This window comes from Oncorhynchus tshawytscha, linkage group LG12, assembly GCF_018296145.1.
Source record: "Oncorhynchus tshawytscha isolate Ot180627B linkage group LG12, Otsh_v2.0, whole genome shotgun sequence".
Classification (NCBI taxonomy): Eukaryota; Metazoa; Chordata; class Actinopteri; order Salmoniformes; family Salmonidae; genus Oncorhynchus; species Oncorhynchus tshawytscha.
The window spans coordinates 64,826,499-64,842,047 of record NC_056440.1 but is presented as its reverse complement, the minus strand read 5'-3'; the positions used below and the strand labels follow the sequence as shown (position 1 = coordinate 64,842,047).

The following is a 15,549-nucleotide window of genomic DNA, read 5'->3' as shown; positions in this document are numbered from 1 at the left end:
GTGGAGACAATCACAAGGACACGTGAAACAGATCAGGGTGTGGCAGATCTCTGCATGTGTGGTTCCGACTGTGAAGCATGGAGGAGGTGTGATGGTGCTTTGCTGGTGACACTGTTAGTCATTTATTTAGAATTCAAGGCACACTTAACCAGCATGGCTACCACAACATTCTACAGTGATACTCCATCCCATCTGGTTTGCGCTTAGTGGGACTATCATTTGTTTTTCAACAGGACAATGACCCAACACACCTCCAGGCTGTGTAAGGGCTATTTGACCAAGAAGGAGAGTGATGGAGTGCTGCATCAGGTGACCTGGCCTCCACAATCACCCAACCTCAACCCAACTGAGATGGTTTGGGATGAATTGGACTGTATAGTGAAGGAAAAGCAGCCAACAGGTGCTCAGCATATGTGGGAACTCCTTCCAGGTGAAGCTGGTTGAGAGAATGTCAAGTGTGTGCAAAGCTGTCAAGCCAAAGGGTGGTTACTTTGAAGAATCTAAAATATAAAATGTATTTTGATTTGTTTAATACTTTTTTGGTTACTACATGATTCCATATGTGTTCTTTCATAGTTTTGATGTCTTCACTATTATTCTTCAATGTAGAAAATAGTAAAAATAAAGAAAACCCCTGAATGAGTAGGTGTGCCCAAACTTTTGACTGGCACTGTGTATATTAGTGACAATTTCATAGGTTTTGTTTTCCTTTAGATTTGCTTTGTGAAAACAAACATGTTGACACAGCTGATTAGACGGCAGTGGAGAAAAGAGCAAAACGAACAGAACTATGATGCGAGACCGCACACAGAACACTAGCTTAGTGGAATGCATCAGTAAATTGGGTTTGATGAAAAACACACAAGGATTGCATGTTCAAATAAATATAACAAATAATCATGATCAGTCTTTCATTATACTATATGTCATTTTGATCCACTGTGAATATACTGAAGGTACATTCTTATCTGTTCTCAGTGTCAGGGCTTTTTAAAACTGGCACTGAAAGCTATGGATGGACAGATGAGAGAGGAGGGAGTAAATTGGGATAACTTTACTCCTTTTTCTGTCCAATCGTCTATGTCAGCAGCAGTGGAATGAATATCTCAGTTCTGGAGACTACATTAGAAGTGTGACAAACAGCGCTGGTTTGGAACAAACATTTTCACTCTGAAACAAACATTACTTGCATGACTCTCACATCTGTTATACTTTTTTAAAGGCCCATGTCAGTCGAACACATGATTTTTCTGTGTTTTATATATATTTCCTCACTATGGGGTTGGAATAATATTGTGAAATTGTGAAAATTTGGATAATGCCCTTTTAGTGTAAGAGCTGTTTGAAAAGACCACCTGAGATGTTCAACAAGCTCTCACAGTCTCAATGCAGAATTAGACTTTTATCTACGTTTCTCCAAATGTAAAATTTCGAAGTTACTCCAAACATCAAATTTAAAAGGTTAGGGTTAAGGTTTTGGATAGGGTTAAAACCTTAAGTTTAGGCACTCATTCCGGTGCTTAAGGTAAGGTTTAGGGTTTGGGATATGGTTAAAACAAATTAATAAAAACGAGTGTCCACCACTGAGATCCATCACCCTAGCAAAACCCAAGTCTACTCAATGGTTATAGCACTCACTGTTGCCTCTAGTGGCCAGTTGAAGGCATTTCCCGGCGTCCTCAGGACATGGATAGACGTCCAATTTCAAAATCACTCTTGAGCGATCTGCCTGGAAATTTCAGACTGTTTTGGTGGGATGGAGTTTTGGCCTGCCTGATGACATCACCAGGTGGTAAATTAGTTAATAGACCAATAAGAAAGAGAGTTTCAAATCTCTCTGCCAATAACAGCTAGTTTTCAGTTTGCCCCCTCAGACAACTCCCAGATAGTCCTATCAAAATTCTTGCTTGAGAAATTGTTCTTTGCTAAGAAGCTATTTTGGTTTCTTTTTGACCATTTTAATTGGAAACAATCACAGTAATGTACTTAACTGCTACCCAGAAATGATTTGATATTGAGAATAAAACTGCTGCATTGGACATTTAACGAACTTTGGGACAATTTTGGAACATAACGGAATGGTAGCACTCTGGGACATACTTTAATGTTCTGAAATGAAGGTCTGGGTTCTGGCACAGATGGGACGGGATCCTGTTGGGATGTCATCCCGTTGAAAGACAGTTAGTGGTATGGAGGGAGAGGACAGGAGAGGACAGGACGAGACATGAAAGACTTCATGGGCGGAGCAGAGATTTGAAAGCAGGTAGAGCACAGATACGCAGAGCAACTGATGTGTTCAATTAGGGATCAAGGGGAGACAGAGTACACTACATATGAAAGGTCAAAATGCAATTGAGCAGCAGAACGGAGAGGCGGACATATAAGGTATGTTGGCATCCCTGCAAGCAAGGCAACTATTTCACAATGCAGCACATTTGTAATCTGTGTTGCGGCTGTTTCTCATAGGCTGCTGGACCTGACAGCGACTGGGTCCTTCACAAGATGAAGGAGCTGCCAGAGAACATGGAGGACCAGATATTACTCTTACTACAGCCTCTGCTGGTCAGAACTCATTTCAACAAGTCATACACACACTGATAAATGGCCTCTTGGGTTCTACTGTGGCCTTGCAATCTTTTTAGTCATTAGAAAGATCACATCACACCGCTCCTTCCTAACAACATGACACCAAGGACCTGAGGACGCCCGCAGGCAGATGCACATGTAGGCTATTACACGTGTTCTGTCAGTTCTCTACCAGCCAGAAAATGATAATAGGTACAGTCAGTTCAGTCTTGAAAATCCCCTACAATATTCTGTAATCAAACTACATCACTATAATCTGCTGTGTCAAGATTTGCTTAGCTGAAGTTGGCAGGGGAAACACTGTGGTTCTGCATAAACACACATTTCTGTAGCAGCGTGGCTCTGTAAATGTGGTCCCATCTACCTTAGCCCCAGTCTCTGTGTGCACTCCCAGGGTTGGCAGGCTAAAGCCTGAGTATGATGTGGGAGAGGCACAAATAGCCTTGTGCAGGAACTCCGGAGTGAAGCACTGCCAGTGACTATACACAGACCTGCCCAAGTGCTAAAGCTTTTAATCACATTCCCCAGGCGAGTGGGGAAGGAACAGTCCATTGTGTGTGTGCACATACAGTACACAGTATAGTGTAAAGTGTATTGTTTGTGGGACTTCCATTGTGTGTGCACATGTTCAGTGATGAGAAGTCAATTGTGTATGGACATATATTGTTGTGCAGTGGTGAGGCTGGTGAGCAGCGCTTGCTTTGTGTCACATCCTCTCACAGAGCTGCCTGTGTGGCTAAATGGGATTCTCAGCAATGTTTTGAATTTGCGTGCTGGGTAAGGGAGCACACCGGCCATGTTTATATTTGCTATTCAAGTTTAATCCAAACAGTTCTACTTCTAGTGTCTCAATCCTAGAAGTTGTATGCTTTGTAAACACTGTCAAACATTTGCTGAATGTGTGCAGCCTTTGTGGCACAGTTATTTTCACCCTAGTACACATATACACTGAGTGCACAAAACGTTAGGAACACCTTCCTAGTATCGAGTTGAAACACCCCCTTTTGCCCTCAGGAGAGCCTCAATTCATCAGGGCATGGACTCTACTAGGTGTCAAAAGTGTTCCACAGGGATGCTGGCCCATGTTGACTCCAATGCATTCTTTCCATAGTTGTGTCAAGTTGGCTGGATGTCCTTTGGGTGGTGGACCATTCTTGATACACACAGGAAACTGTTGTGCATGAAATACCCAGCAGCATTGTAGTTCTTGACACAAACCGGGGCGCCTGGCACCTACTACCATACCCTGTTAAAAGCCACTTAAATATTTTGTGTTGCCAATTCACCCTCTGAATGGCACACGTCTCAAATGTCTGAAGGCTTAAAAGTCCTTCTTTAATCTCCTCCCCTTCATCTTTCACCTGGTCAGTCTGTCATGGAAAGAGCAGGTGTTCTTAATGTTTTGTACACTCAGTGTACAGTATACAGTATACAGTATCTTGCAATAAGGCTTTGGCATTTCCTGGAAAGATAATATAATCCTATATTATTCCTAAAACATTGCACTGAACTTCAAGACAACTCAATAGACTAGACATATGGCATATCTGTCAACTATACACTCTTTTTCCGTTTCAACTTTGAATATGACAGAAAAATATATACTTATGCCTTTTGCTCTAAAGTCATACAATATTACAGTTCAAACCCCTTTGATCAATACCTGTCATTGCTACGCATTACTGGCTGCTTTGAAAAGAACACTGCGTTTTTTAAAGAGGAGAGGTTGTGACCGGTGAAGCTACTGTCACCGTTTCATATTCCCATTTCAGAACACCAACTTGGCGAGGTTCAGAGACATAGGCATAGCTGTGAATGTGAATGCTGTTGTCTAGTAGCAGCTAGCAGCTCCTGAAAATAAAATGAATTGCACTTGTTTGGGAAAGATGTTGGAAATAAAGAAGCTCACTGAGGGAATGGATCCTTCATTATCTGACTGTACAGTGACTGTCAATGTTGATGAGACTACTCTGTTCTCCATTGCATGCTTCTTTCTAAAAAAAACAAAAAAAAACAACTGCTTTCCTATTTCCTCTGAGGAAATGTATTTCCTGGCTTGTGATATCAAAAGCAATGCATAAAACTGCTACATTATCCCAGAGACAACCCTGCTGAATTCACCGGAACAATTGAAATGTTCCAAAATCCATTGTCCCTTCAGGTCGTCCTTGAAGTTTTACTTTCTACCGGTTGCTGTCTGCTGATGGGAGATGAGGGATCTCGTTTCATTTCACTCTCAGCTCAAGTACCACTTGCATTTGAGTTACAAAATGTAATTTACTAAGTGTTCTTATCTTCTCCATGTCAATTGTGATCCTCCAAACAGATTCCTCCTGCTGGATTAGTCAACCGTTCACAGTATACAAGGAGCTGAAGGAGCCAAGAGCAGAAAAGTTATTGCAAAAGGCAGCGTGTGTGTGACTATGTTGTTAAATCAAAATGAAACTGCATCCCTCTGATCACAAATGAACTTGTCCTTGAAGGAAGGGCCAATGAAGCAAAGTAAACTTCTTCAACTCAATGCTTCTGCAAACTTCACACATGAGCAAGCATTTTAAATCGTCTCTCTGTTGTTGCACATTCAACATCTCTTTCCCTGAAATCCTTTGAGCAAATGTTTGTGCTGATTGCAGCAGGGATTACTGTGTTTATTTTATCAACTAAAGTTTCTCCAAATCAAAGTTCCTTTGAGAGCTCTTGGGAGTATCACAGAAAGGCAGTGATTCCTCAAAAGAAAGATCCTGTCTAATAAAGTCCCCTTGCAGTCGAACAAACAAATTCAAAAACAATAGAAATGTACCTTTGCATCCTCTAAAATGTAATGTGTCTAATTTCATATCAGCTCCTTCTGAGCTTCAAAGGAGCTGCACATGAATAAAATGTTCAATCGAATTTGATCTCAAGCTGTTTCAAGGATGCTGTCTTCACTGCTCATTTTATCGTTTGGACTTAAAGGAATAATCTGCATACAAATATCTCCCTGACTCTCTGCAGACGTCATTGTATTAGGCAAATTATCACAAAACTCCTCAGCTCAAGACAGCTGCTGTCATGGGGAATGGGCCATAGACATGTTATTTTGTACCAGCTGTTATGGTGCTCTAGCTTATGGCTCATGCCCTGCTTTGCGCTCTACTCCCTCCACCAACTCCATCCAGCTGTGATACACCCCCCCCTCCTCCCCCAGGTCAGCATCTGCCCCACCTGTAGACAAACCTACTCATTCCTCACATGCAAGTCAATAGAGTCTATGTATACATGCAGCTTAAATCCCCCAACAGACGATATCACCTCTGCTCAATTCAAACACATTCCTTGGGTATTTTAAGATCAGGCATGAGTCTGTCTATGTACTTCATAGTCTTTGGTATGTCTGATTTGCTATGGCTGGGTTGTGCAATGGTGCACCCTTGGCACTTTGCCGCCTCATTCACTTCTTGTTAATGTAAGCACTTGAACAGATCCCTTTAGTACGCTGTGGAACGTAGTGCACTTCAGATCTAGGAAACACTATCGTTATTTTCCCAAAATGTTGCACTTTCCAATACAACAAGAATTCTCAACCGGAATCACATGGTGTAAACCTATTGGTTTATTGGGGTGAGACAATGTATTGTGATGTGATTCAGTATCGGTGCACTGTGTTCTTTATTTAGAAGCATTCTCACACAGTTGGATAAATAAAGCTCATCGCTATACTGGAAGAGGCATAGAGTAAGTTCTCGTGAAGATTTTAAACTTCCTGCTTCCAACTCCCTGTCTATTGCCCTGAATAGTCTGTACCTCTAATATAAACTGACATATTGGACCACTCATAGCATTATGAGAGAAATTAAGACAAATATAATAGCGCATATGGAGACAGGCTAAGAGATGTTACACGTAATCATGATCTATTTATATTATGTTGACAATATGCACGCAGCGTTCCATAGTTTGACACAAATCACAGCTCCGGCATGGACTTTATGAATCTCAAAACACCACCAGTCAAAGGAATGCAGTAGAAACCAAGGAAATAGCACAATATCACAACCTAAATAAGGATTGCCTTGACACACGTATTGACGACAGCTTGTGCATTCTCATGACAGAACAATGAGAAAAAGGTGTGATTGTACCCAGATTGACTCTGTTCAGTGACCGTCTGAACACAAATCCACACATCATCATCTACAAATCAAATCAAATTATATTGGTCACATATACATATTTAGCAGTTGTTATTGTGGGTGGAGCGAAATGCTTGTGTTCCTGGCTCCAACAGTGCAGTAGTATCTAACAATTCACAACAATACACAAATCTAAAAGTAAAATAATTGAAGAAATGTATAAATATTAGGACGAGCAATGTCGGAGTGGCATTGACTAAAATACAGTAGAATAGAATACAGTATATAAATATGAGATGAGTAAAGCAGTATGTAAACATTATTCAGGTGACTAGTGTTCCATTATTAAAGTGGCCAGTGATTCCATGTCTATGTATATAGGGCAGCAGCCTCTATGGTGCAGGGTTGAGTAGCCAGACGGGAGCCAGTGCTGCTATCACTGCTCTGCTACCATTGTGCTTTGATGGCAGACAATAACAGGCTCAAACGCTTTTCAGACAATTCAGATTTTGACTTTCAATTTCTAACAAATGTTTCAAAAGCAATGTGGCTACATTGTTTCTATTCCTTTTACAAGAAAACTTCAAGGGAATATTCAACTGAAAAGGTCACACGCTCAGAATGGATTGCTAAACCATACATTTTCAGCATTCTTTCTTTAATTGATCCCTAACTTTAGGGATCCATGTTATGCTTCATGTAGCATAAATGAGATAGGCCTATCCATGATATATTGATTTTGTTTTGGTATGACAAAGACATTTCAGTGTGGATTTGGACAGAGGGTAAAATGGAATATCTGACTGAATTGAGTGGAATATAGTGTACTGCTGGTACCTCGCCGACCACCTGCAGGAATACATGTCAACTGTTAATCTATGTAGAGGGGCACAGAGCATCCGGAGCTCGTTTGGCAATTAACCTGTGGGCCTCCGTACTCCCCTCCATTAGCAGGGCTCTGAGACAGCTTTGTTAGCTCAGCACTTCCTCTCCAGCTCCTGGCCCCGCCATAGAGCTCAGTCAGCTTCACAGCATACAAAGAGAGATAAATTGACTTGATAATGAAAATGAAATGTACTTCTGGGTGTATTAACACTAAGTCACTGACATAATGCATTATGGCAAGGATGCATCAACTGGGAGATTGCATTATGAGGTGGTTTTGGGGCAGGTTGTTATTTTACAAATTCTGCTGCTGTGCTAAGGGAAAATGTTCTTTGTTGTGTCAAACAAGCTCTCGAATTGGTATTTTATTGTAGCGAATACACATGTGGAAATAAAATGTCTGAAAGGGCAAAATGATGAGGGTATGCTGCTGGGATGTTTTCATCATTACTGTCTGTTCAGATTATGGAAGATGGTTTGTAAGAATAAAATGTTCATGTTTGTGTGAGGCGAATGCACTGGACCTGTGCTTCCAATTTATCTGTTGATTAACTTTACAGAATGAGCTGGGGGAAAGAAACTATGCCTCAGCAAGAAAAAAAGAAGAAGAAAAATCCATTTAACTTTAGGAGATAAGGAATTTATGCTTTCTGTGTCTGTAATCATGACTGTGTAGAGAAATTCACCATGAGTCATATTCTCCCCTGCTCACACATAATAAACACTGTTATTTCTCTAGATAACACAATTACACATTACAATATTAACATGCACATTAGTCACAATGCGAAACTAAACTAAATTAATTTATTTCTAAATGTTCCTTTGTTGCACCACTGAGGAGGAGGGGACTGTAGAGAGCAATCCTCCTGTTAGGTCTCCCATTAAATTAAACTGCAGTCCTCAGAAATAATTTTCCAGCTCATTTGTATTGAACATTCATCATTTATAAACATTTATCCCCGGTGGAAAATCATCTCTAAAAGGTATCTTTAATTATTGGTCAGCTTTTCACCACACTTGTCGTCTGCATCAAAGAATACCAGAGCAAATATATACATATACTGTATTTATTGGTGTTATGATTCCTAGGTTTTTGGGACGATACAAAGCACAGAATGATTCACCTATCCATTCAGATTAGAGTCTATGGACCGAGCCAGGGATGTGCCTATGCATTAAGTCACATCAGTTAGGTTGATAAACAATGTTCCATTCAGACAGTCTCGCTGTTGTTGAAACACATTGCAATCACTTTTATCTCAGTGCAGTTTCACACAGCAGCACTACCCTCTGGCACGTATAGAGGGGTTTCCTCTGATTCTCAAACTCTTTTAGAAAAGGGGGGGACGGGGGGTTCCAGGACCAGTGACCATCATTAGCTTCATCACACATCAGGAAAGACACTCAGAGGGACATCAAAATCCCACTGAACCTTATTAATAAACGTACTAGCCATCAAATAGAATATTATGCAGTGTCTCAATGACAGCCGTGGCAGCATCACAGCATCAGTGTGATAAAACATTCATGGAACAAGAACCAAGTAACATGCACAGTGGGCAGTTCTATGATGAAAAAATAAGCCCATATGCGATTTCCTTGGTCTGCTGAGGTAATATGTGTCCTTTCATAAAATAATCCCTCTTCGTCTGTCTTTTCTAGAATCATATCTGACGGCTAATAGACATATGGACAGAGACAGGGTTCAGAGCCTATTTACAGGAATATGATTATGGACACTGAGAAGGGTTTAGAGTCGGAAGCTGAGCTGCTGACATATCCCTCATTGACTGACAGCTAAATTGTTGGGATGATGCTTCTGTGCCAAAGATATGTATCTTTTAAGGGACAGATGAGGCATTTCTTTAGTCTGATGTGGGCTAGAGGGCTGCATGTAAGGGAATGCATGACTGTTAGCTGTCGTGACTGGTGCCTGTGTTACCTGAGATGAGGATGCTTTACATAGTTATGTTACTGTAAAGTTTTGGAGTGGAACCAGACCTATGGTCTATGCTGTGTCCTCAACACGTGTGTATGAAGAATGGAGAGAAGAGATGGAATCTAATAATACAGTGTTGACTGTGAAAGGACAAAATGCCTACTTATTCTTGCATTGTAAAGGGGTCAATTTCTTGGGCTTTGTGATGAATATGCAGAATTGCAAATCTGCTGCCTCGCCATAAACCCGTCCTGAAGTATAATGGGCTCAAGACAGCAATAAAACCAGGTATTTGCTTCATGTAGCTTGACACCCTCTCATGGCACAACTGATCCAAGACCAGGGAGCCAGATCATACATTTTATGGCAGACAGCGCTATTCTAGGATTATAAAAGGTGTGTGTGTGTGCATGCGTGTGTGTGTGTGCGCGCAACTGACAGAGAGAGGGAGAAAGACAGAAACGTGTGTTAAAAGGTGAGAGGTTCACCGCTACAGCATCCAATGCTGAAGGTGACTCAAGTATTGACACTCAGCTCTCTCTGCTCATGTTGAGTCTAGAGCGGGTGTCCAGCACTAAGCCATGTCCTCCTCTCCACCTCCCAGGTCTGTGTATTGACAAAGGTATCACAGCTGCTGCTGGCTGCAGATACTACACAACACAACTGACAGCCCCTGAAGATGTGAACAGAGGCCTCTCTCCTACGGTACAAGCCAGGACAGAAAACGCACACACAGCACACTGATAGCGCTCTAATTAAAAGGCCAGTAGAGAATGAACAGTGCCATTTCTTTGTGTGCGTTCCTCCTACTCACACAAATTCGGCCTACTTTTCTGGTCTTAAATTAAACATGTAACAAAATGAACAATTTCCTTCTGTTCCAGGTTTAGATTTCATTGGGGAAATTGATGGAAATGTGCTCTCTTACATTTAAAAGTAGCGGACTTTCGGGACTGATGGATGTGGTTGCATCGTGCTCATTCAACAGTTTGCCACTTTTTCCTCAAATTTTCCTGTATAACTGTGAGCATCACCCTCATCGTCTGGCCACATTACCTATATGTACATATCTACCTGTTTGTGCTTTGTCATTATGGGGTATTATTGTGTGTAGATTGCCAAGTGGGAAAAAAATGGTTTAATCAATTTTAGAATGAGGCTGTAACATAAGAAAATGTGGAAAAAGTCAAGGGGTCTGCTTATTTTCTGAAGGCCAAGTTATTGTCATTGTGTTTTTATTCCTTGTGTTATTATTTTTCTATATTTTCCTCTCTACATTGTTGGGAAAGGCCCGTAACTAAGCATGTATCTGTTAGTCTACACCTGTTGTTTTACAAAGCATGTGACAAATACAATTTGATTTGACTTGTGTGACCCAAGCCTTTTGCATATTGGTTTAATCATCAGACAGCCATTCTAAGAGTTCATTGTGTACGGTATGAGTACCATTACACAGCTTGATGAACAGCAAAATGAACATTTTCAAACGAGTATTAACACCAGACAGTGTGGATTTGGACAGTTAATCCATCGTTGTAATCAGTTTGTGTGCTTTTCTGCATTCCTGCATGACTTTGACTACCTTTACCATAGCTTGGTACTCAAATTGAACGCATTTTCTTCTTTGCTAGAATCCATTTCAACTGCGTTGGACACAACACCAATACCTGTCCAGAACGCAACTGACAATAATTCTAGGGAAGCCTTTTCCTATCAGTTTCAAATACTGCTTCTTTAAGGACCAACGTAGCGCAGTCACGCTTGCACCACTCAGGTATGAACGCCAAAACACATCACAAGCGCTTGCAACGCGCCACCTTGAACTTGCCTAATCGGCTCCATCAACAAAATGCAACACAATCTCTGTCTTCATATGACCAAAACAAAAACAAAACCCACCACCTGACCTGTAACTAGACTAGAATGCCCCTGGTGGTGACAAATGTCGTGTCTTTGGCTATGCCGGAGTAAGTGATATGACATGCTATTCTATAAAATAAATTCTCCGTAATTAATATTACCTGATTGAGCTAATCATGTAAACTAGAGTCGGGCACCACAAAATAATATTTATAGAGCTGTTATCTTCCGAATAAACTCTTAAAGACCTAGTAATATTTTACATCAATAGCAGTCAATATTAATCTTAATTTTCTGATGAACAGTCTCATCTGAAAGTTGTAAATTCTTGGTTATCTGCACGAACCCTGGCTAACAAGTTGAACCAGCAATACAAAATTGGGTTTCATTATTTATTTACTAAATACCTAACTAATCACAGAATTACACATACACATAATTAAATCATAACTTGATCACGAATTACGTCATAAAGGAAAACGTCCCTAGCGGGCGGAACAGATATGACAGCTTGTTACACAAAAGAAAAGGGTCTGGGTTTGAGTGAAAGAGCGGGAAGACTGAGGAACAAAGGGCGAAGCTGTGCTATCATAAATACAGTATCTTATGCATTCTAAATTACCGCCCATTTGGAAAAGGAAAATGCAATAAATATTTACTCTGAGCTGCGCTTCTGTAGGTTGGTGGTAGATGGAAGGCTGTGTTGCCCAACCAAGTCCTTTGAAGAATGTCTCTGCTGGTAAATTGAATACGTTGTAGTAACGTCGTTGTATGGTAGACGGGATACTCTGTCTGTTCCTTCCTAACCCTCGTTTGCAGCGGCTGTTGCTAATTAAACGGCTAGGAGGTATCACTTCTGTAGTGAATAAGAGTTCAAAGTTCATACCATTCGCAGCCAAAGCTCACGCTGATGTTGGCTTCGTTCTGTAGTTATTATCTGAACCATTCTGACATCGGACCATCGTCCTCACGTCCTCGGAACAGGAGGTTACATTGTCGTCCAGGCTTTATATATATGAAGGGAGAGGAGGGCGTGTTTGGAATGTTGTATAGCCCATGTCCCTTCACAGGGGCGGGCCACTGATTGAGCATAGCCCTAACTTATGAAAACCCAAATCTCACATTTTAGAAGCTAAAAATCACATTTCATCCCATCACAAATGATTTAATATTCAAACATTTAAATTGAACAACAATTCCATGTGAATACGATAACTCTGATGTGTCATCTCATCATTGATGAGAAGGTTTCAGATGACAACCGAACTGACATCATATTCATTAAGTACCACCGCATATGTTCAATTAGTTGGATTACCAGAATATTGTTCATTTCCCCCCCACCTTCTGATGTTCCCAGAATCTCTATGTTAACCAAGGGTTTTGCAAATGTAACATCAGTAGGGTAGAGAGAGAGGAAACGGGGGGAAGAGGTATTTATGACTGTCATAAACCTACCCCCAGGCCAACGTCATGACACAAATGACAACCAACAACACACCAACTGGCAAAATTACTCTTACAATAATAAGCAGCCTATTGAAGTTGGGCACCATCCCCAGGCAGTCACCTAGAGGCTCACAAAGAGGTGAATTAAACTCATTCTTGGAGATATAACTTTGCCTTGCATAAAAAGGCATGCACTAAGGGCACTAAACCTGTTATTCCATTGAAGTGTTTTATTTTAATACAAAAAAGAAATCTCAAACCATTAAATTGCAACGCTCCTCAAGGAGACAGGCCTAAAGTGATACAGCAGGTTGCTGAAGCAGCCAGTGTCAGTTTCTCTGCTCCAAACAGAGCAATGAGGCTGAATATTACGGCTTTCTGTATTTGTCAGACTGCTGGATCATCACAGAGGCAGAGGGAGCCCTGATAAATCACAAGGCTCATTTCCTGGGCCGCACCTCCACTGGCCAGGAAATGACTTGTTCTAACTCATTATTTATGCTGTGGGAGTGCAGTATAGTATGTTGGATGATATGGCCCTGTGTGCAATCATATATTTAGGTACATGGCTATCCTCTAAAGACCATTTTAAAAAGGAATAATCTGGACTATTCGCTTGAACATGTTCTAAAATCAGTCCACACATGGCTTCTTTGACACATTTAAACTCATTTGAGTTTAAACGCATTTCTGAAAAATGTCTGTCAAGACCAATTATACAGAAATTGAATGCCTCTTACACCACTTTCACTGTGCCATTGTGTCACGCATTTAAAGTGCCGTCCCTCATTGAGGAAGCTAGAGACTGTACCTCTGTCTCTCCTGCCTCTCTCTCTCCTCGGTCTATTGTCCTCTTTTATCATTAAGTAGCTGATTCTTTTTTTCCCTGTTAGAAAGACGGCAGCATCTCCCAGAAGGCTCTCTTTGGTCCAGCATCTCTTTGACTGGTCTACTCACAGATTTTTATTAAAGGGCCTTCTCCATTAAATATGCATAGGCCCAATAACAACTCTAAGTTTCCTCTACCCCCTACCAGAGATTAATATGACGCTTTCTTCTGAGACATGTCTGTAGTGTGAATAGGTGGGTGGGACTTCATAGACCATTAAATCCAAGCAGTTGTACGTGATATATAATAGACATAACATCAAATTTAGAAGAATTTTAACAGTGGTAGATGTGGCCGGTTCAAATATCTCTCTCCCTATGCATGTCCTGTGAGTCTGAGTCACATTATGAGAGGAGGAGTATTCCGATGTTCTACCTACACTATTACAGCCTGGTGTTGTTCTCAGTGGATTTAAGAGAGCAAGCAAGGGGGTTCGTTGCTCCAGAGCCTTTCCGTTCACCTTCACAGTCCTGGGCCAGACTACACTCAATCATATGACCCACTGAAGAGATGAGTCTTCAGTAAAGACTTAATGATTGAGACCGAGTTTGCGTCTCTCACATGGGTAAGCAGACCATTCCATAAAAATGGATCTCTATAGGAGAAAGCCCTGCCTCCAGCTGTTTGCTTAGAAATTCTAGGGACAATTGGGAGGCCTGCGTCTTGTGACCGTAGCATACGTGTAGGTATGTACGGTAGGACCAAATCAGAGAGATAGGTAGGATCAAGCCCATGTAATGCTTTGTAGGTTAGCAGTAAAACCTTGAAATCAGCCCTTGCTTTAACAGGACACAAGTGTAGGGAGGCTAGCACTGGAGTAATATGATCACATTTTTTGGTTCTAGTCAGGATTCTAGCAGCTGTATTTAGCACTACCTGAAGTTTATTTAGTGCTTTATCCGGGTAGCCGGAAAGTAGAGCATTACAGTAGTCTAACCTAGAAGTAACAAAAGCATGGATACATTTTTCTGCATCATTTTTGGACAGAAAGTTTCTGATTTTTGCAATGTTACGTAGATGGAAAAAAGCTGTCCTTGAAACAGTCTTGATATGTTCGTCAAAAGAGAGATCAGGGTCCAGAGTAACGCAGAGGTCCTTCACAGTTTTATTTGAGACAAGTGTACTTGGGTATTTTATGTAGAGCTCTGGTATTTTAGGTATACCAGGGAGCTAGTTTCTTATGAGAAATGTTTTTAGTTTTTAGGGGTGCAACTGCATCTAGGGTATTGCGCAAGGTTAAATTGAGTTCCTCAGTTAGGTGGTTAACTGATTTTTGTCCTCTGGCGTCCTTGGGTAGACAGAGGGAATCTGGAAGGACATCAAGGAATCTTTGTGTTGTCTGTGAATTTATAGCACGACTTTTGATATTCCTTGGTTGGGGTCTGAGCAGATTATTTGTTGCAATTGCAAACGTAGTAAAATGGTGGTCCGATAGTCCAGGATTATGCGGAAAAACATTAACATCCACAACATTTATTCCATGGGACAAAACTAGGTCCAGAGTTTGTCATTGACAGTGAGTAGGTCCAGAGACATGTTGGACAAAATCCACTGAGTCGATGATGGCTCCAAAAGCCTTTTGGAGTGGGTCTGTGGACTTTTCCATGTGAATATTAAAGTCACCAAAAATGTGAATATTATCTGCTATGACTACAAGGTCCGATAGGAATTCAGGGAACTCAATGACGAATGCTGTATATGGCCCAGGAGGCCTGTAAACAGTAGCTATAAAAAGTGATTGAGTAGGCTGCATAGATTTTATGACTAGAAGCTCAAAAGACGAAAACACAATTTTTTTTTTGTAAATTTAAATTTGCTATCATAAA

The 15,549-nt window shown here is 41.0% G+C and overlaps 1 protein-coding gene across 1 annotated transcript in view; it reads left to right on the top strand.

Annotated features, from left to right (window-relative positions):
• Window positions 1–2,346: 2,346 nt before the first annotated feature.
• LOC121847864 (eukaryotic translation initiation factor 4 gamma 2-like) overlaps window positions 2,347–15,549 on the top strand; it is a 48,749-nt gene continuing 35,546 nt past the window's right edge. The window contains exons 1-2 of the mRNA XM_042331109.1: window positions 2,347–2,385; window positions 2,467–2,562. Coding sequence (XP_042187043.1) covers window positions 2,347–2,385; window positions 2,467–2,562 — 135 coding nt within the window. The remainder of the gene's footprint in view (window positions 2,386–2,466; window positions 2,563–15,549) is intronic.